This window comes from Equus asinus, chromosome 3, assembly GCF_041296235.1.
Source record: "Equus asinus isolate D_3611 breed Donkey chromosome 3, EquAss-T2T_v2, whole genome shotgun sequence".
In the NCBI taxonomy this organism is placed as follows: Eukaryota; Metazoa; Chordata; class Mammalia; order Perissodactyla; family Equidae; genus Equus; species Equus asinus.
The window spans coordinates 103,866,816-103,888,886 of NC_091792.1; the positions used below are offsets into that span (position 1 = coordinate 103,866,816).

Consider the following 22,071-nt stretch of genomic DNA (forward strand, 5'->3'; position numbering starts at 1 on the left):
CCTAATGAAAATGCTTTGAACACTGAAATTTAAATCTCATGTAGAAGCCTGGATAATGGTTCCCCAAAAATGTCCTTGTCTTTATCCTCAGAACTTGTGAATATGTTACCTAACATTGTAAAAGGATCTTTACAGATGTGACTAACTTAGCGTCTTGCAATGGGAAGATTGTCCAGATTATCTTGAATAGGCCTTATAAAATCACAAAGATTCTTATGAAAGGGATACAGAAGGAGTAGGACTCAGACAGAAAGTGATGTGACAAAGCAGAAGGAGAGAAAGAAAGAGATAGGAAGAGGCTATGCTGATAGCTTTGAAGATGGAAGAAGATGGCCATGAGGTACAGAATTATCACTGCAAATAATCCATAATCAGTCTATAAATCAAAATTGGGGTGAGTGTATTATATGAGCTATCTTTGATAACTATAGCCTGGAAGTGACCTTCACAAAGAAGGAAGAACTCCAGAGAAGCAGGGTATACAGAATGGTTACATACTGTCTTAGGACAAGGAACATACATCACTTATGACAGAAATCTCTCTTACTACAGTCATGAGATGTTTACTGGCACAGCAGGTCAGTGGTCACAAGGTGAATACAGCAGGTCAGCGGTCATGAGATGAGCTAGAGCAGGTTGGTAATTAATCCTTAGTTTCTGGGAAGAAATGCTTATCCTTAAAGAAATCCTTTTATGGGGAAAGGCAACATCCCTATCTTTAAGGGCATCATTCTTGGCTTTAAGACATTGTGTTTAAAGCAGATGTATGATGCATGTTCAACAGTCCATGTCAGGCCTTTCTGGAAAGATAAGGTCAGGTCAAATAAGTTTTAAACCAAATGGCTTCCTCATTTACTCCCATATATACTATTGATCTTCATTATTTCAACATTTTTCCCCTTTTGATCAATAATCCTCAACTCAATGTGAGAATACACAGATCATTACTAAGATATTTATATCCTTAAGACAGTGGTATTTGACCCTCAAAGGGTCCCTTAAGAAGAGGAAAGTAACCTTGCGACCCATGAACTGTTTTCACAGGATAAGATTTTGGACATATAGTACAATGAGCATATGCTTTATGAGCCACTGGGGGAGAAAGTTTCCAAACATATTGCTTTCCCCATAAAATCATCTTTTCAGGTGCTTAATGGGTTAATTGATGTATATGTTGGCACAGTGGCAATTGTGCTCCAATAAGCACTATGGTTTATTATCTGGCCCGAATTGCATCTGCATAGTTATGTCAAAAATTCCTCTTTTCTCTTGCCATATTTGTTTCTCTTTTTCTCTGATTTCTTGAGCCTATCGAAGAAAATCTTTCACTTGGTTAGTAGAGTTAACAGAAAGCAGTGGACATGCTCAAGGCTGGACAGGATACTCAGTCCCATAATGTCCTTCCCTATCTTTGAAGTAATACCCATCTGTAAACCATTCTAAATAATAAAACACAGCTGTGGTCATTTTCCCCCTGTAGTACTAGAAGCAAGGTTTCAGGGTTAAGATAATGAGTAGTGTTTACCCACATAATAAAACCTAAAAAGGTTTATCATCATTTACTTGACAATGCTTCCCATGCAATTTAACTACCAAATAAATCTAATTAGTTTAGTATCTTCCTCTTTATAGGAAGAGAGAAAAATTCTTTGAGAAGTCCCTGGAAACTGTCTTTTTAAGAGAGAGAAAATCAAATTCTAATTTTGCACTAGCTTACTTTTGATACTAAAACTCATTTACTTAATTAATTTATTCCGATCTTAGCCAACTTGAAACCATTCATAAAACTCTTCTCTCAAGATTCCCTTTCCTATATCTTTCTTTTGACATTCAGATTTTGTCCTATGCTTTTCCTTTTTTTTTTTGACAAAATGCTTTTCCATTTCATATATATCATAAATTCCATATAAAAATATATATATTTTACTGAAAACACATTTTATTTTCCTTGCATATTAAAATATTTTCATTATTATTTTAGCAGTTTTAATTACATATATTAATTAGAATTTTTAACCCTTAGAAACCTTAATTACTAGTGAAAAATAAAGAAGTAAACAATTATGGACTGCCTTTTATATTAGTATTCTGTGACTTGGCAAATTTATAAATACTTTTCATAATTTCTAGAAACATATGCTATTCCATAGTACAATCTTTCAGTAAATCATAAGACACGTTTACTAATAGATCGAAACATCTTAATTTTCTCTGTAATAAGAAGACAAAAGTGGTAAACTTAAACTTGTTAAGCAATTAATGGTTCTTTATTTTATCTTATTTGGAAATAATCTAGATATTCAATGAATTTTCCATCATTTAATTTGACCTAGCAATACTCTAAAGTTTTAAGTTACCAAAGAGATTTTAGCAGCTATTTTAAGTACACATGCCATAAAATGTAATTATCACTAAAAGTTTATGTGTAAACTCTTGTCCCATTTACATCTACCTAAATCATTTCCTCTCACAAATTATGGTTAGATCACCCACAAAAACTGCATGACACATTAGACAAAAGCAGCTATCATTTTAAGTTATTTTTGCTGACAAATTTTGGAACAGAGATAACATCAGCTTATTTGATTAATAACCCCAAGTAGAATGAAGGTTGCATGTCTACCTCATAACCAATCCTGATAACTCTGAAGACGTGCTTATTGCAATCAAACCAACAAACTTAAATAAGATTTCATTTACCAAAGATTTTTGGGTCAATTTCTATTACAGCTACATAAGTGCTTACTTTTAGCCAATTGAATGGAACTCTTTTAGAAATTATAGAATTATAGATGGTAATTAGAATCAGTATCTGGAACTAGAAAAGTATGACATATATAACATATATATGGCACACACATAAACAACAGACAGATGCAATAAAGATTTTATAGCCTCTGTTTTCAAAATTTTCCTTAGAATTTTGGGCAAGGGTGCTTTCATAGCAGTCTGCATCTCCAAAACTTCTATCTTTTTTTTTCTTCCAGTCTTAGGAATCTGAGATGGTCTAGATAATAGCTCCCAGAAAGGTCACAAGTTTCTTGAGAGAAACAGGGAGGTTAGTTGCTTATCAAAGGACCAACACACCCATCCAATTACATTATTCCCTCTGGGTACATAGTTATATTTTAATTTATGAAGAAAACAAAATCTTATCAGGCTTTGAATATCAGCTTCCAATTTGGCTAAATTTCTGATCATGTTACTAAATCTTGTCAAATATCTTGTCAGGTTTCAGCTGGGACAAGCAGTTACTATTTCTGGCAGCATTAAACAACTCCATTAATTTTTTAATTTTAGTTTCCCCTTGATTGTTTGAGGGTAGCAGTTTCTCAGAAAATCTCTCAGTCTTGTTAACACTGAGTGGAGCTCATATTGGGTCCTCCTTGGAAGGTAGCCTGACTTAAGAAGTGCACTTCCTAAATGATCTTACCTAATTTGAATGTTCCTTCTAATGGCCAATCTACAAGTGTTAGAGGCTCAAAGGAGCCCCACAATTGCCACTGTAATTTTAAATTATCCCAGGTTATCTTTACCCAAAGATCCAACCATTTACAGTTATCCCCATTTTGTCAAGCACTTGCAAGTATCACTGCATATGTATTGCATGTGAAGCCAGTCAGAGTTCCAGGGGGAGCCTGCCAATTCAGGAACTGGTCAGCTTTTAGAAGTGTGATTTCCTATTTTCTTTTAATTTAGTTTTACTATAAAGTCTGAACAATTTCTAAGGACTGTGTAGCGGGTCAGAAGGGTGCTGGTTGTGAGTGTCACTCCCTTAAAAAGGTCGTGAGCAGGGGCTGGCCCGGTGGTGCAGCAGTTAAGTTCGCATGTTCTGCTTCAGCAGCCCGGGGTTCACCTGTTCAAATCCCAGGTGCGGACACAGCACCACGTGGCAAGCCATGCTGTGGCAGGCAGGTGTCCTACATATAAAGTAGAGGAGGATGGGCATGGACATTAGCTCAGAGGAGTCTGCCTCAGCAAAAAGAGGAGGATTGGCAGCAGATGTTAGCTCAAGGCTAATCTTCCTCAGAAAAGGTCATGAACATTCTCTTGCATGTCTTGGTTTCTCCCATTGGCATTCTAAAACTACCATGGGGGCTCAGAGCACATGGACAACCGATCCTCAGATCCTCAGGTGTGCATCCCTGGACAACCTGTCAATTACTTAAAGCAAATGATCATGATGGAATCCCCTATGGGACTGCTGCGCATCGTGAGGCTCAACTTCAGACACTCCCATGAGGTTCTCAGGTGCCTGAGAACACTTTATGGTTGAGAGGAACTGGTGTCCCTTCTCTTTGAACTGAATGAGTTTTCAGTTTCTCATTTTGCTATTAAACAATTCGTTCAGACTTTATAGACACAATTCTTTCCAATGTAAAGCCAAATTAAAAAGGTCAGCCTCCCCTGTTTACTATAAAGTTCCCCCTGGGCTTTCCTGGCCTAGAAAATTCCCCCTAGCTTCCTCTTACCTAGGATATGTACCAGTACCCCTGAAGACACCTAGTCTTAAGACTTGGCACAGCTCAAGTAAAAGTTCGGACTTACAACTTAAATAAGAAGGTCCTGGTTTCAGGAGAAACTCACAGAGGCACCTGAAGAATGCCGTGAAGCTGGAGGGAATCAATGGGCCCACCTAGTACCAAGCGCCGGTTCAAAGCAGATTCCAGGTGGTCTCCAGTGGGTTTCTCTGAAATTCTGCCTACCACACCATAAATGTCAATGCAAAATAACCAATAACCATTCTACATATAAGAGAGATAAGGTGAGCTTTACTTAAGCCAAAGTGAGGACTGTAATCCGAGAAGGGCTTTTCCTGAAAGGAAGAAAGCATTCCAGAAAAGCATGGTTTCCAGTACAGTCTTATACCTTTCTAGAACAAAGAACATCCATTAAACATACCCAGGATACATGTTCATCAAAGTTTCAAAGAGGTAGTCAGTTGCAAATTAGCAGGTTAACATGACCCTGATGTTGGGAAAGGGACTAATAGGACGAAGGAGGGGAAGTATGCATTTTTATTTTAAGAGAGTGCATTCTTTAAAGGTTAAAGCAGATGCATAGTGCGTGTTTGATAGCCGATAAGTTAGGCTTCTTTAGTTCAAGTCAAATTACTTTTGAACCCAAATAGTTACCCCATATACTTCATATGTGAAATAACCTTGTGACATCTTACCTCATTCATTCTGAGCACGTGCCATTGGAATTATGAAGATACTATTGTACTTGATTTTCAGGGAAGGATGTGGAGGCTCAGAGTGTTTCTTGTCTGCAGTTACCCAGTTGCTCAGAACAAGCCCGGGCGTGTACCCACCTTCCTCCTCCTGCTGAGGGCTGTAAAAGAGCCCAGGCAAAGGTCCTGAATCAGAGCCAAGCACACACCCTAGCTGGCCCTCCCCACATGTGCACAATCTTTCCTTCTTTTCAGATTTGGAGTGTGTTCCTTTCCAGGTGACTCAGAGCTTTATCATGAGATGACAGCCTTTGTTTCTATTGAGAAAGCTGGACATGCTCCTGTCATCCTGGGGCAATGGATAAATTCAATTTTATGGGCTCAAAAACATTTAAACTGTCACCCTACCTGTGAGGCATTGAAACAGCATTACACTTGGTGATTGTTATCTCTCCATGAAGGTTAGAAAATGAAGCCCTTCTCAGTGAAACCTTTACACAGATGCAGCACTCAGCCACTCAATTTTTCTTTTCTTTTTTCCCCCCATTGTACAAATTGTTTGAGTTCTGAGGAAGAATCCACTTTACTACAATATAGTTCCCAACTTCATTAAGTGGCAAAAAAATGCATAATTGTTTGGAAAACCATTTAACAAAATGATTTCAATGAGAGCTCTTTTTAAAATATGTATGAACATTTGAAAAATTTTAAGGAGCTACAATTGAATAACAGGTTGGTATATTGGAACAAAATGAATATTTTATGCAAAATAGGGATTCAGGGTGGGGGTCTACAAGGACTTTGAAAAAGCATCAAAGATGCCTTCATGAACATCAGCGAAACAAAGAGGAGTGCCAGCTAGTGGCAGGTCTTAAATGAGTATGATCTACAGTTTGTTACAAATTTACAGCACTGGGGTATTCAGAATGAACAAAAAGTCAAAAAGTAAAAAACAAACTTAAGCAAGAAATGTTTGTGAAAAGCTTTATTTTCATGGTATTTGTAAAAATACATCAATAAATATTTAAACTTCTCTATTTCAAGACATAGAGAAATACTGCATAATTAACACTAAACAAGGCATTATGCCTTACAAGGAAGACATAAAATGTCCAAGGGATATTTAGAACATCGTAGTTTTTAAAGCTTCAACATCAGACATGTTGACCACATACTGAAATTGCTACAATAAATAACAACTGACATTCTTCTCAACAGTACAAAAATAGATATACACATACATTCCCCTGCCTGAACAGTGATCTATTTACTTGGATCTCTCCCATTATTTATCCCCAGCCTTTATCACAGTGCACATATAGTGTGGTCTCCCCCCTCAACCCCTCCCCCAAAATATTAGTTTAATAAATGTTCTTCAACATTTAAAATGCATGATCTGTAAATTAATAGTCAGGAGTGAACTAACTTTGATTTAACGTGAAAATAACCTTTTCACACAGTACAGTGAACCAGCAAACATTCAAATCTTTAAATATTAGAATGTTAATATACAAGCTTTGAAAAATAAATAAATAAATACTTATGTAAATAAATAGAAGAACTCTCATAAGAAACAAACACATTAAACACAGTCCAGGTGACCCCGAGAACTATTTGTTTCTCTTCTTTAAGGCTGCCAACAGCAACCAGTACACTTCCTCCTTTTCTCCAGGTTAGTTGGCGCTGCCCCTGTGATGAGAAAATGGTTGCGGTTAGCAGGACTCAAAAAGAATGACTGCAGAGCCCTGCATTTAATGGTACTACTTATACCACTGCTGCCCTGTGTGGCAGAAAATGCCAGGCTCCTGATGCCGTTTAATTAGGAATAAGGGGCCTGTGGTCACAACTGTATTATTAGCTTCAAAAAGCCAGGGCATAATGCTCAAAAAGTACATGCATGACATCCCTTAAGCCTCATAGCAAACCCCGTGAAGTAGTTATTATTATTTCCCCCATATTATTGCGATTCAGTGATTAAGTACTTTCCCTGGGGTTACAGGAAACTCACTTCTTTAGCATCTTTTCGATCATTTTCTTAACCATGGGGGCTTCAGGATTGAGACAAGTTTCCTGTCCATTCTTGAGAGTGGCTCTGCAGAGAGAAAGGAGAATGCACGTGAGGTAGAAGGTTGGGCTGGGGGCATCGGGACGGTGGAGGTGACAAGGACGGTAGCAGCGGCGGCGCGCGGCAGCACTTACATGACTTCGGTTTGGGCGCAGTGGGAGCCCGCCGGCGTCACCTTCACGCTCTGGATGTTCTTGAGATGAATCCCCTGCACGGTCTGCAAGCACTGGCAGCGCAGTTCACTGACCACGGGGGCCCCTGCAGGGAGAACGGACTCGGTTAGCGTGACTGTCTCCCGATGGGCCCACCCGATCCCTGTCCCGCCCTTGGAACCCCAGGGCGCCAGGTCTCACCTGCCGCGTGCCGGGTGGCGGCGACCAGGAGAAGGAGCAGCAGCGCAGCCCGGAGGAGCCGGGGAGCGCAGGAGGCGGCGGCGGTGGCGGCGCGGGCCATGGGGCTCAGCTCAGACGGTCGGGGCGGCGGGGCCTGGAGCAGGAGAGCTGGCGGGATTGCTGGCGGAGCGAGCTCTGTGGCTCCCCGACCTCGGCGCACCCCTTTTATCCACGATGGGGCTGCAGAGCTCACAGCCCCGGGCCAGGGAAATTCCCGGACCTCCCGGTCTCCCCCGGGTGCGGAAGGAAGCGCGGCCCCGCCCCTGGGTGAGGCGGGGTGCGGGGACCCGCCGGTGCCGCCTCATCGCGTGACTCTAACTCCGCGGGCTCGGGACTGCTCTCTTCTCCTCCCCAAATCCCCAAAGGGAGAATGAGTTCTCTTGCAAGAGGCGGTGTCACTTGTTACGGAGACATGCGTCCTGAGGAACGTTTGTTTATCAGCATTGGGGGAATTAAGGCGGGGAAGAGGTGGGGAAAGGCGGGGAGAACGGATTTTTCACTTATTACGTACGCGTAAATATCTTCTGACGATGAGATGATTTTGTTTACGTCTGCATAGATACACTCTGTTAAAAATACATCAGCCATCTTAGATTATACATAAGAATGTTCTCTTTGTTCCTGGTATTCTACAAGAACAAATAATTCACATTTGGTGTTATGTCATCTCACAGGGGCAGGGGATGACCAGAGTCAAAAGTTTAATTGTGTTTAATTTAGCATAAAGTGTCGTAATCCTACATAGTTTACTTCCTCTGTGAAATTCTGGAACTTCCAGAGCTCGAGTAAATCCAGAGTACCACCTTTTTGGTGTAGAGGGCGTTGATTAATCCATGAAATAAGGGGCTGGTGGTCATTTTGGAGTTTTTGAGGGGAGAGAAAGCTGCGTTGAGTCGCAGGGTCTACAGTTTGTAGTTTTGTCCAAGCACAAAAATTGTCATAGGCATATGAGATCTGATGGCTAGTGGGAGTAGCGCCCTTTGCTCATTTAAGCCGCAAAGAGGCGTGTTCCTGTGTCATGTCAAAGTGCTGGATCGCGAATCTAATCCCACTTCCTTGTTTAATGGACACAAATCTCATTCATTTCCATATTATATGGACTTTCTTGCCTCTAGGGATTTGATTTCCTTTCTGGAGAAATAATTGCGATCATGTTTTGTTTCTACTGATTTCTAATAAAAGATTTCAAGCTGTTAACTCGAGACTTTGCCATTCATTAGCTCATTTTTTCACCGTCAGTTTTAATGTCCTTTATTGGATTATGTGTAGGTTTCAGATGGTGTAGGTGTGACTCTGGATGCAGACGAGCGAGAGGTATGGGGGGACCAGTGGAAAGGTGTGTGCGCTGGGGCGGAACCTATAGATGTGCCAGGGGAGGAATTTCAGCTCTGCCAGTTGTGGGTACGTGACATTTAACCTGTCTATGCCTTAGTTTTTCATCTGTAAAATGGAGATAAACGGTAGTATCCACTTCAATTAGGTTATCATGGATAAATGTGTTAACATTTGTAAGACACCAGCACACATTACATGCTATAAATAATTTTTAAATAAATAAAATAGAAATTGCTTTTTCCATATCACTAAGTTAAAACTCACCTGGGATAAAAATCCTTGTACAAAGAGAAAAGAAGTTTTGCAAAAAACCCCCACAAAAACCAAAAACGCCTCCAATATAAAATGTTTATATGAGTTTTTTCCTCAAGAGAAAATTTAGAATGAATTTTTGTCTATTTTAATTATCAGGTAATTTTATAAAGCTAGTTTTAGTATTTTCTACTACAAAATGTGAATAAAAGTAAAGATGTCCCATCTCAATTATTAGAAAAGATTATAAATGACTATATTGTAAATAAAGATTTGTCTTTATAGTTGTTTTTTCAGTATTCATCAGTACAGTCCTGTGAAAAAGAACAGGAATTAAAATTTTTCTTTAAAAGGAGTAGGAAATGAAAGATGACCTAAAGTTTATAATATACAAGTAACTCGGTAGTAGTTGAGAATTTGTATAGACACTGCTTGTTTTTCTGGGATTCTTAGTTGGAAATACTGTGTTTTCTTGAAATAATCAGTAGCTCAGAAATCTACTCTAATAGCCATTCCTTGAAAGTTAAAAATATAGTTTTATTTTTCTCATTATAGATGTATATCTTTTTATTACAAAAAATTTATGAAAGACAGAAAACATGAAGAGATTGCTATTCAGACTTTTTAATGTTTGTCCAAGGAGCAAACCTTAGCAGATCTTTCCTTTTTCTTCAACATCCCTAGTAACTGACATATATATGTATAAAACCCACTTAGTCTGCTCAACTGCCCCATGAAATGGTTACTGGTTTTTTCTCCACAAGGAAACTCACGGGCCAGGAATTTAAGTAATTTGCCAAGGTCTCACAGTTAATATAATTCAGAATTTGAGTTCCAGGCAGTGCAACTTTAACCACTACACAATAATTTTTTTTTTCTGAGACAAATGACAACTTCAGAAGGGCAGTTTTGTTTTGTTTAAATATGTTTGCTATCTTCCTGCTTGAATAGGTCAAGTTCACCTTTTCTAAAGCGTAAAAGTAGCAAACTACTCAGAAGTCTCTAGTGTTTTATTCCACTAACAGCAAGGGTTTTCTTTTGTGGTATGAATATGATATAATTAAATTTAATAAAATCCATATCTATTCATCTGTCTGTCTGATTTTCCAAATCAGTCGACTTCACCTCCCAAATCCGGTCAGAGGGAACGAAGACTCCACCCTGGGAGCTTCCAGAAGGGGAACTGAGCATTTTAGTCAGCACTTATTTGCTGAAATAAAGGTCACAATTTTCTGCTGACTCAGCTTGGGCACTTCGTCATGTTTAAATAACTGAAATATTTTGTCGTCAGCATTATCAAGAGGTTACTCAGAACTTTACTCTTTTTATGACTTAAGAAAACAGAAAATGTTTTCCCTAATGCTTTCCAGATCCAACTCAAAGTATTGGTGTAAACGAACACTCAAGGTGAATGAATAGAGCATCAAAAAATTTACAGTAGGAGCCGAAAGGATGAAGCATTTCAAGAAGCAGCCTCATATTTGTAGAATTATCTATAATTTCATGTCTAAGACTTTCTTGACACACATCTTACAAAAGAAAGGTGTTTTCCTACCTCATGATATATTAATTCTCATAATTCCTAAAAGCCTCATATTTATTTTTCAGAAAATTTAAAAAGCAGTGGTGTTCCGAAGCCTACTAAAATAATCCAATTCTTTCTTGTTTTAACAAGTGTCTTCCCTAGCTAATTATTCATTTTATGAGCTGAATGACAGATTTGTATGCCCGAACTTTAAACTATTGCAATTACCAATCTTAAAATAGAGCCATCCCTAAAATAAAAGCGTTGGTTGCTAGATCCCATTTTGAGCTACCGTATTTACTGCATCTTGCAGATTTGATTGACACAGTCTAATCTGCCTTTAAAATTCAGAGTTGCTGCTGCATCCTGAGACAATGGAGCCGCAGGAATGGGCAGTGCAGTGCTGCAGTCCCCATTCTGGCCTTGGGAAATTGTGCTGTCACAACTGCCAACCCTATTTTATTACAATCACTGCTTCTGGTAGAATGTCTCTGGCTCTGAGGGAAGAAGAATAAAGATGCCTGAATGTGGCATTCAATCCCTGGATCCATCCACTTCTTCAGTTCAGAACAGTTTGTCCAAGGTCAATGTCATCCACCTGGTCCAGTCTCTAGGACATTTGTCATTTCTGCCTGGCTTGAATTCCTCTTCCTTCTTCTGGTTACAGAACCTTGGTTTTCCTTTGGGAACCGTCTCTTCTTTCTCCCAGTCTGGGCAATGCAGGCAGAGTGACTCTGTTTCAAAGCTCCAGGAGTGGGCTGATGACCCAAAGTAGTATTGGTCAGTTTTTCCAGTTTGAGTCCAATCCCTAGCCACTCTTGGGTTGGGCAAGTGACCTAAGCCTGGCCAAGTCAGAAAAATTCCCTGGAGTCCTTTTTGTCAGAAAATAGTTGGAAAAACAAGCCGTTGCTTCCTGCTGAGTTATATCTGGTAGAACAGAAGCTTGGGGCTTTGCCAATGCTTGAGGAGAGCTTGCCTGAAATGAAGCCAGCACGGAGAAAAGCAGCCTGAGCTGGAGAGAGACCGAAGGGAATTTTTGAACTGCAGCAAGCAGCTTTGTCTCATCTGCTCATCAGACTTTCTATTTGATAGGTCAAGTGATTTTCCTTTTCATCAAGCCAATTTGAGTTGGATTTTTGTTGCTGACTCCACTTACTGCTAGAGTTATCTTTCTAACCAGAAGGCATTTCAACTTGAATTTAACTCCTTTCTTTCTTTAATTGTTTCAGCATTTTCGTTGATCATTTCCTCAGCATTTACAAGGTGTGATCGAAGTTAGGTGTCAGGGATACAAGGAGGAATAAGATAGACTCTGCTATCCTCTAATTCTCAATGCAATTGGGGAGATGAATGTACAAATAGAAAATTTTAGAAAAGCCTGGTGAAAAATTAAAAATAGATCTACCATATGATCCAGCAATTCCACTTCTGGGTATATACACCAAGGAAATGAAAACAGGATATCAAAGAGATATGTGTACTCCCATGTTGGTTGCAGTATTATTCACAATACCCAAGATATAGAAACAACCTAAGCGCCCATCAACAGATGAATGGATAAAGAAGATGGTGATATATATATATATACGTACAGACACTATATATATATACACAAAGATACGTACACAATAGAGTATTATTCAGCCATGAGAAAGAAGGACATCCTACCATTTGTGACAACATGGATGGACCTTGAGGACATTATGCTAAGAGAGATAAGTCAGACAGAGAAAGACAAGTACTGTATGATGTCATTTGTATGTGAAATCTAAAAAAGCCAAAAGCATAAAAACAAACAGTAAAATGGTGATTACCGGGGGATGAGGGTGGGAGGGTAGGGCAGATGCTATTTAAGGGTACAAACTTGCAATGAGTAGTAAATAAATCATAGAGATCTAATGCACAGTGAAATGTATATAGACAACAATATTGTATTAGAATCATCAGACTTGTTAAGAGACCGGATCTTAATTATTCCAACCACTAAAAAGAAATGATAATTATGTGACATGATAGAGGTGCTAATTATTGCCTATGGCAGTCATATTATAATGTATAAATGTATCAGCTTTTTTTTAAGTGTGGTAAATACCACTGTAAATCATTCCTGAGGTGTTAGGAGCAAGGAGGGGCACCTAATCCAACTCTTAGAGAGCGGGTTTGTGAGAGATTGTCAGAGAAGTTTTCTTGAAAGAGGTGCTCACTCATGTGAATCTTAAAGATGAGGAGGAATTTCCCAGGTAAATGAGAGCACTGAGGGGCAGAGGACATTCCAAGAGAGGGCCAAGTGAGCAAAGCCGTGGCTATTGGAAAGAGCAGGATGAGGCTAGGAGTAGCAAGAAGCTCATATAGCTGGTGCTCACTCTGTCAGTAGGGAGAGAGGAGAGAATGAGGCAGGAGGAGGTGGCAGGGCTGGGACACTGGAGACCATGTGCCCCTAAGATCCTGCTTGTCTGTCAGGACCCAGTTTGTATGTTACCTCCTCTGGCAAGCCTCTACGTGTATCTCAAGGTGTTTCCATGGCCCTCTTGCACAGACCACACTGTGACCTTTATTGGCAGTCTACCATGGGGAAGTCTGGAGTAACCTAAAGATTCAGGGCATGTCCAGAAAATGAGAGGAAAATAGATATAAAATTCAAACGACATTTATTATGCACACACAACATACAAGAGACTGTGGTCAGTTTTGCAAAAAACACATAGTGGATAAAACTGAAACTCCAAATGTGTTGCTCTTCTTCCATATCTAACCTGCATACTTCCTTCTGCAATGCAGCTAGTCTTTTCTTCTGTTCCCGTAGTAAAGCCGTCTTGATGAATTCAGCAATCTATAATTATTTAAAGACATTTCAATTAACAGTGAGCACCATTCACTATATTAGATTTTGGCATTATTCCAAGGCTTCTAAAAGAATGGATTTCGATATAAACTTTGTATTTCCATTTTCTTAAGATTATTTTTTAAACTTTTGTGGAAGCAGTAAAGAATAATTAAATTATCTTATATATGATATAAACCAAACAAATACAGGAATGCCAAAATTACAAAAGAATATGTCAAGAAATAAATAAAGGAAATGAGGAAATGTCTCTATGGAAACATGGTTGTAACGGATGAAAACAACATGATGACCCTGTTTGATGCTTCCTGTATTATGGAAGCAAAATTTAGGAAGTTGAGATGAGTTATTAACCACAGCAACCATATTACACACTGTATGGATACATTTTCCAGCTAGAAAAATTGCAAGTCATCATAAAAACCTTGATGACCAAAGAATGTCCTCTGTAATGTTTCAACATTTTGAAATTTGTGAATATGTTCTTTATGGCCCATATATGGTCTCTTTTAGAAAATATTCCCTGTGTGATTTATGCAGTTGTTGGGTGAAGTGTCCATGTATGTCACTCAGGCCAATTTGTTGATCTGTTGCTTAACTCTTCTATACTGTTATTGATTCTTTACTGCTTTGCCTATTCAACATTGAAACAGTTGTCAGAATCTTTAACAATGATTACGTTTTCATCTAGCGCTCTTTTTAATTTCTCTCCATTTTGCTTTATGTAATTTGATAGTATTTTACTAAGTTCATAAAATTTTAGAATTATTTTGTCATTTGTAAAATTGCCCTCTCTTTACTTTGAATCAGCCTTCTTTATCTCTGACTGCTTCTTTCCTTAAGGCTTAATATATTAATTAGACCTTAATTAATATGTCAGGTATTAACTAATATATTAATAATTTATATTAATAATAGATTAATAATTATTAATAAGTAATTAATATATCCATGCCAGATTTCTTTCAGTTAGTTTTTGTATGATATAACACTTTCTTTTTATTTATTTATTTATTCACTTATTTATTTTATTGAGGTCACATTCGTTTATAACATTATAAAATTTCAGGTGTACATGGTTATATTTTGACTTCTGTATTGTTGGCATTATGTTCACCACCAGACGTCTAGTTACAATCCATGACCAAAAACATGTGCCCCTTTACTCCTTTTGCCCTCCCCCATCCCCTTCCCCTCTGATAACCACCAATCTGTCCTCTGTATCTATGTTTTTGTTTGTTTATTTTCCACATAAGAGTGAAGCCACATGGTAATTGTCTTTCTCCATCTGAATTATTTCACTTAACATGATACCCTCAAGGTCCATCCATGTTGTCGCAAATAGCACAGTTTTGTCTTTTTTATGACTGAATAGTATTCCATTGTATATATATATACCACATCTTCTTTAACCATTCATCTGTGGATGGGTGCTTGGGTTGCTTCCAGGTCTTGGCTATTGTGAATAATGCTGCAATGAAAATAGGGGTGCATATATCTTTTCAAATTAGTGTTTTCATGTTCTTTGGGTTAATACTGAGAAGTGGAATAGCTGGATCATATAGTAGTTCTATTTTTAATTTTTTGAGAAATCTCCATACTGTTTTCCTAGTGGCTGCACCAGTTTGCATTCCCACCAGCAGTGTTTGAGGGTTTCTTTTTCTCCACAGCCTCTCCAACACTTGTTATATCTTATTAATATATATAAAACTTTCAATTCTTTTAATTTCAAGTTGTGTTCTAATATTTAAAGTGTGTCCTTTTTAAGCAGTATAGATTTTCTGTCTTATTTATACAGTCTGATAACTTTTGAGTTTTATTTAGACTGTTTATTCCGTTTAAATTTACTCTAATTCTTAGTATAGTTGGATTTAAGTCTACTATCTTGCTATTCTATATAGCCTTTCTTTTTTTAAATAAACTTTAAATTTGTAATAATTTTAGATTTACGAAAAATTTGTTAATATGGTACAGAAAGTTCCTTTGGCTCTTTTGCCCAGCATCATCTAATGTTGACATCTTACATAATTATTGTACATTTGTCAAAACTAAGAAATTAGCTCTGGTACATTATGTTAACTAAACTTGATTTAGACATCACCAGTTTTCATTGCTGTCCGTTTTCTATTCCACGATCTAATCCTGAATACCACATTGCATTTAGTCATCACTTCTCCTTTGTCTTCTCTGATCTGTGATGGATTCTCAGCTTTGTTTTGTTTTTCACGACTCTGACACAATTTTGAGGAATACTTGTTAGATATTTTGTAGACTGTTCCTGAATTTGCTTTTTATGATGATTTTCTCCTGATTATACTGGGCATATGAGTTTTCCAGAAGACTATCATAGAGATGAAGTGCCCTTCTCATCATACCATGTGGAAGGAATGCATGATATTCACACGACATAACTGGTGATAATAATCTTAGTCTTTTGGTTAAGATGGTATCTGCCAGATTTCTCCACTGTAATATTATAGTTTTTCCCTTTTCCTAATCTCTTCTTCAGAAGTAAGTCGCAAAACCCAGGCCATACTCACGTGGGGAGGGGAATTAAGCTCCATCTTCAAGAGGAGAGAGATTCTACTTAAATTATTAGGCATTCTTCTGTAAGGAAGATTTGTCCTTTCCCCTGCTTTCCTGTTATTTTGTTCCTTTACTCCTTCATTTCTGCCTTCTTTTGTGTTATTTGGATATTTTCTTTTATTCCATTTTATCACCTTTTTCACTTTTTTTTTTGAGGAAGATTAGCCCTGAGCTAACATCTGCCACCAATCTTCCTCTTTTTGCTGAGGAAGACTGGCTCTGAGCTAACATTTGTGCCCATCTTCCTCCGCTTGATATGTGGGATGCCTGCCACAGCATGGCTTGCCAAGCGGTGCCATGTCTGCACCCATGATCCGAACCGGTGAACCCTGGGCTACCAAAGTGGAATGTGTGAACTTAACCGCTGCGCCACTGGGCCGGCCCCTCCTTTTTGATTTTTAAATCCAAAGTTTTGCATTTCCTTCTTAGTGGTTATCCCAGCAATTACAATATATATTCTTGCTACATTACAATTTTCTTAAGTTAATATTTTCTCCAACAATTGAAGAAACATATTCTAAACCCCTCTATCTCCCTACCTGTCCTTTATGCTATTTTTGTCATTATTTTACTTTCCAGTGTGTATCTCCATAGATCATTATTATTGCTGTTTTAAATAGCATAAATTGTTTGAGTTCTGAGGAAGAATCCACTTTTCTGCCTTTTGCTCCCTGCCTCAATAAAAGGAACAGAATTTATTTGCATAATTGTTTGAAAACCACTTACTAAAAATATTTGTGGGATCCCTTGTTAAAATACTGATAAAAATTCAAGTTTATAAAGAAGTAATTTTGAATAATGAACTGGTCAGCAATATTTTACATAAAACTGGGATTCTTAAGATGGTTGGGGAGGGCAGTGTGTCAAACACTCCTTCCTAAGTACGAGAAATGTATGGGAAGTAACAGTCCGGAGCAGGTGTAAAGTTAGGCATGACCTACAGTTTGTGCAATACCTTGGGCAGCCATGAGGAACTAAAGATCATAAAGAATAAAACAAAACCCAAGCATGTTATTTTTTACAAAACTTTTATTTTCATGTCACTTGTAAAAATATAACAGCAGTTTTAACTTCTCTGTTCCAAGATAGAGAAACATTGCATAATGAATATCAAACCAGGCATTATGCCCTACAAGCAAGACATAAAATGTCTAAGGGAAGCTTCAACATAAAAATGTTGACCACATAATGTGAAATAATTTCAATAAATAGCAACTGACCTGCTTTTAAACAAATACAAAAAAAGATGTGCACACATTTTGTCTGACTCTAATAGTGATCTTGCTGTCTAATTGCTTGGAGCCCCCTCTCCCACCCCACACCCCCCACCTCCATCACAGTGCCTGGCACTCAGTGCTCTCCTGATATGTATCAGTTTAATGAGACACTTAAAACCCATCATCTTCAAATTAAATAGCAATCAGGACTGATTATATTTGATTAAACATATTCTCATTTTTAAATACTAACATATAAAATATTAAAATACAAGCTTTGAAAAATAAATACATACATACATTTATAAATAGAATTCTCACACAAAATAGTCAAACACACTAAACCCTTTCTAAGTGTTGCCATAAGACAATTGTTCTCTTCTTCGTTTTCAGTGCCAATAAGGGCAGGGACCACTTTTCAGGAATCGCCACCAAAGAGCTTCTTTCTTCTCTCAAGGTCAGTTGGTGCTGCCTCTGTAATGAGAACAAGGTTATGTTACAGGCACTGAGGAAAGCTGTTTTTTTTCTCACACTGGCCCCTAGGCTGAAAGGATTTCTGCATGCAAATCCTTGGCCCAGCCCTGCATCCAGAGAAGGTCCCCCTCTACCTATTGCCCTGTATGGCAGAGAACTTGCTCTTCCTTTGCGAAAAAGTGGGGCTGTGGAGTCAAATCTATTATTAGCTTGAAAAAGCTCACTGACTGCCACGTTGGGTTAAAGATTTACATGCATGACCTCGGTTAAGCCTCATATAACAAACACATGGAATAGCTACTATTATCTACCCCACTTTGCTAAGGAAGAAAGGATTAAAAACTCTCACAGGGATCCTAGACTTGAACTCAGGGAGGTCTCACTGCAAACTCCTTGCTCCTCACCACTGAGATTTAGAGGCCCATGCTGCCCAAAAGCAAGAGTTCCACTTGTCAAGTCTGAAGCCCATTAGGGACTGGGGTAAACATTGTTGTTCCTTAATGGGTAGGAGCCATTTTAGCATCATTGGCTAAAGCTACATAATCTTTCAGAAATACATGTTTACCCACACTCATTTAAATGGAGATGGAGAGATGGGGATGGAGGGCATCGGAAATACACTTCTGGCGTTAGAGCAGATTAATGACTTCAATAGCAAATTTAATTGTAAAATAATGATTTTCAGTTCTTCAGCTAAACCCTGGGTTTCTCTGATATAATTTTCAAGGGGCAGATACCAGTATTTGTGACCAATGGTTCTTGTCACACGTGTGAATAAAAACCATAACTCACTTGTTTAGCATCCTATCGATCATTTTCTTAACCATGGGGGCTGCGGGGTTGAGGCAAGCTTTCTGTCCATTTTTGAGAGTGGCTCTGCAGAGAGAAGGAAAAATGCACGTGAGGCAGGAAGTGGGGATCAGGTAGAGTGGGGGGCATCGGGACGGTGGAGGTGACAAGGACGGTAGCAGCGGCGGCTCGTGGTGGCACTTACATGACTTCGGTTTGGGCGCAGTGGGAGCCCGCCGGCGTCACCTTCACGCTCTGGATGTTCTTTTGGTGAATCCCCTGCACGGTCTGCAAGCACTGGCAGCGCAGTTCACTGACCACGGGCGCCCCTGCAGGGAGAAAGGACTCGGTTAGCGTGACTGTCCCCCGATAGGCCCACCCGATCCCTGTCCAGCCCTTGGAACCCCAGGGCGCGAGGTCTCACCTGCCGCGCGCCGGGTGGCGGCGACCAGGAGCAGGAGCAGCAGCGCAGCCCGGAGGAGCCGGGGAGCGCAGGAGGCGGTGGCGGTGGCGGTGGCGGTGGCGGCGCGGGCCATGGGGCTCAGCTCAGACGGTCGGGGCGGCGGGGCCTGGAGCGGAAGAGCTAGCAGGATTGCTGGCGGAGCGAGCTCTGTGGCTCCCCGAGCCCGGCGCACCCCTTTTATCCACGATCGGGGCGGGAGAGCTCACAGCCCCAGGCCAGGGAAATTCCCGGACCTCCAGGTCTCTCCCGGGTGCGGCCCCGCCCCTGGGTGGAGCGGAGTTGGGAGACCCGAGGGTGCCGCCCCACCGCATGTCCTCTCTCGCGTGACTGTAACTGCGGGGACTCGAGACTGTTCACTTCCCGCCCGAAATCCCCAAAGAGGGAGTGAGTCGCAGCCATCCTGGAGCTCTGTCTGCGAGGGGGGACCGTGGGAGCCGAGTGACCCCTGGTCGCCAGGCGAGGAGGGTCAGACCCGTTAGACTGATGTAGGGACTGCTCCACATCTTTAAGGAAGACGGTTACTTTTCTTAAAGACATCTCAGTTGCTGAGATTGAAAAAGTTGAGGCGAGAATGGCAGCCTATCGATCCTCTTTTCTCTTTCATTTGGGTTTTGCAGATTTTATTCATTTATGAAATAAGCTCACTCTTTAAAAATACATCTGTCATCTCAGATTACATGTAAGAACATGTGTCTTGTTCCTAGTGTTTTATGATCTCAAATAAATCACACTTAGTGCCACGTTTTTCTGCGTTGGGATGGGTGGTAGGGTGAGGGGACCAACCACGGCCACAGGTTACTGTTTATTTTAGGACACAGTGCTGTACTCTTTCATCCTTACTTTCTTTGAAATTCTGAGACTTCCCAAACTCTAGCAATTCTTGGAGCAGCAACTTTTTATTGTATAAGAGGCTGTGTTTTCATTCATGACACTCATTCTGGAACTGTGAGAGGCGGTGTTGGGTCAGGAGGCCCACCTTTCTAGTACTGTCCATGGACAGAAAGAATCATAGCCACCAGAGAGCCAATACCTGGCAACTCTTGCCTTTACTCCTCTAAGCAGCAAACAGAAGTGTTTTTTGAAATGTATAAATACCAGATTCCTGGCATTTTCCACTCCACATGGTCTGAATTTCCTGCCTCCTGGGATTGATTCTCTCTTGAGAAATAACTATCAACGTGCTTTAGTTCTCTAAGAATGGCAATCAAGCATTTCAAAATCTGTGTAGCTGGAGCCTTCTCACTAGGTAAATCACTTTCCACCATCGGCTTCAATATCCCTTTTTGGATTAAACTGTAGTTGGTTGAAGTTGGTTCTCCAGGGTAGATGCAGGCCTCAGGGATGTGTGTGATGTTGGGCCAGTGCTGAGAGAAGAGGAGGTGGGTCCACCTTAAGAACAAGAAGCCTCAGGAACAGAGAGTTTGGGAAGACTGGCAGGACTGAAATCTCAGCCACACGCTTACTTGCCGCATGACCATCTGACCACCGGCAATTTATTTAATCTCTCTCTGCTCTTGTTTTCCCTCTGTAAAAGAGAGCTAATAAAAGTGCCCACTTCACAGGGTTATTATGAGTATTAGGTGCATTAACATTTGTAAAACAGCAGCACATGTTAAATACTACGTAATATTTGCTAAAGAAACAAAATAGAAGTAGTGTTTTAAAACCTTGTTATTATAGATAAATATTTGTGTCTCCCCAGAATTCATACATTTGAGCCCTGTACCCCATTGAGATGGTATTAGGTGATGGGGCCTTTGGGAGGCAATTAGGTTTACATAAGGTCGTGAGGGGGGTCCTCATAATGGGATTAGTGCCTCTATCAGAAGAGGCACCCAGAGAGCTGCTTCTCTCTCTCTGCCATGTGAAGAAGCAGCAAGAGGGCGACTATCTGCAATCCAGGAAGAGGGTTGTCACCAGATACTGAATGTGCAGACACCTTCATCTTGGATTTCCCAGCCTCTAGAATTTAACTTGTTATTTAAATCACCCGGTGTATGGTATATTGTTATAGTAGCCGGAACTGATTAAGACACTTACCTAAACAGAAACACTCTATGGTGAATCCTTATGTAAACAGGAAAAAAAAATTTTTCAAGGAAACATTTTTTAATTTATCTTTTACATTTTCAGCATCAGGAATTTTGAAAGGAGGGTACATCTTTATTCTCTGGCGATCTTTGAATAGATTTTAAAAATTCATTGTTTGTTTGAAATTTTAATTTCAATTACTTCCCGTATAAAATGGGAATAAGAGTAAAATTCTCCCCAATCCATTTATGGGAAAATATTTAAGAAATGACTCTCTCTGCCTTGGGCTTTGACAGCTGGCTGCCCCAACAGTAAAAAGGATTAGCTATAATGATTGCCAGACCCAACCCAAAGTTTTGACGTGAATGAATACTGCGGAAAAGTAGAATTTCAGCTTATCTACAGTATCAACCAAAATGATGACATATGTCAAGAATGAAGCTATTATTTGTAGAATTATCTATAATGTGACTCCTAGAACTTGTTTAATCAAAATCATTTGCTTTCAGGAAGGAAGTAGAAAGGGTTTCTTTTTCTTTCATAATGTACCACTTTTCATTATTTAATTTATGACAGCCCCATACGAAGCCTCAGAAAATTTTAAGAGCACCAGTGTTATGAAGCCCACCATTATAAACAAATTGCTTCCTGTTTTAACACGAATGCCACTTTTATTTGCACAAGATGTACACCTGTGCAATCACTAACCCAATGACGTTATCTCTAAAATAGAAGCTCAGTTTACGAAATTCCATTCTACTCTACAAATTTTTATTATATCTTTCAGATTTGACTAATACAATGTCATATACCTGCAAAATCTAGGGTCGCTGTTCCATGCTGAGCATTGACCTTGCCAAGTGGCCCCAAAAATGAGTGGTGTGGCTTTGGTTTATCCTGGTTTGCCTTGAGAGCTTTGCTGACAAA

At 39.6% G+C, this 22,071-nt stretch overlaps 2 protein-coding genes across 2 annotated transcripts; both read right to left on the bottom strand.

The window, feature by feature from the left end:
• Positions 1–6,143: 6,143 nt before the first annotated feature.
• Positions 6,144–8,058, bottom strand: LOC106829729 (growth-regulated protein homolog gamma-like). The gene is made up of 4 exons (XM_014838986.3): positions 7,592–8,058; positions 7,373–7,496; positions 7,182–7,265; positions 6,144–6,862 (listed from the first exon to the last, which is right to left on the bottom strand). The coding sequence occupies exons 1-4, from the start codon at positions 7,689–7,691 to the stop codon at positions 6,847–6,849; spliced, it is 324 nt and encodes a 107-aa protein (XP_014694472.1). The 5' UTR covers positions 7,692–8,058; the 3' UTR covers positions 6,144–6,846.
• Positions 8,059–17,181: 9,123 nt separating this feature from the next.
• Positions 17,182–19,383, bottom strand: LOC106829728 (growth-regulated protein homolog gamma-like). The gene is made up of 4 exons (XM_014838985.3): positions 19,075–19,383; positions 18,856–18,979; positions 18,654–18,737; positions 17,182–17,861 (listed from the first exon to the last, which is right to left on the bottom strand). The coding sequence occupies exons 1-4, from the start codon at positions 19,184–19,186 to the stop codon at positions 17,846–17,848; spliced, it is 336 nt and encodes a 111-aa protein (XP_014694471.2). The 5' UTR covers positions 19,187–19,383; the 3' UTR covers positions 17,182–17,845.
• Positions 19,384–22,071: the final 2,688 nt, after the last annotated feature.

Coding starts and splice junctions, on each gene's coding strand:
- LOC106829729 (XM_014838986.3), bottom strand. CDS start 7,691: ATGGCCCGCGCCGCCACCGCCGCCGCCTCCTGCGCTCCCCGGCTCCTC. Junction 7,497..7,591: donor CGCCACCCGGCACGCGGCAG/GTGAGACCTGGC, acceptor TTCTCCCTGCAG/GGGCCCCCGTGGTCAGTGAA. Junction 7,266..7,372: donor TGCGCCCAAACCGAAGTCAT/GTAAGTGCTGCC, acceptor TTCTCTCTGCAG/AGCCACTCTCAAGAATGGAC.
- LOC106829728 (XM_014838985.3), bottom strand. CDS start 19,186: ATGGCCCGCGCCGCCACCGCCACCGCCACCGCCACCGCCTCCTGCGCT. Junction 18,980..19,074: donor CGCCACCCGGCGCGCGGCAG/GTGAGACCTCGC, acceptor TTCTCCCTGCAG/GGGCGCCCGTGGTCAGTGAA. Junction 18,738..18,855: donor TGCGCCCAAACCGAAGTCAT/GTAAGTGCCACC, acceptor TTCTCTCTGCAG/AGCCACTCTCAAAAATGGAC.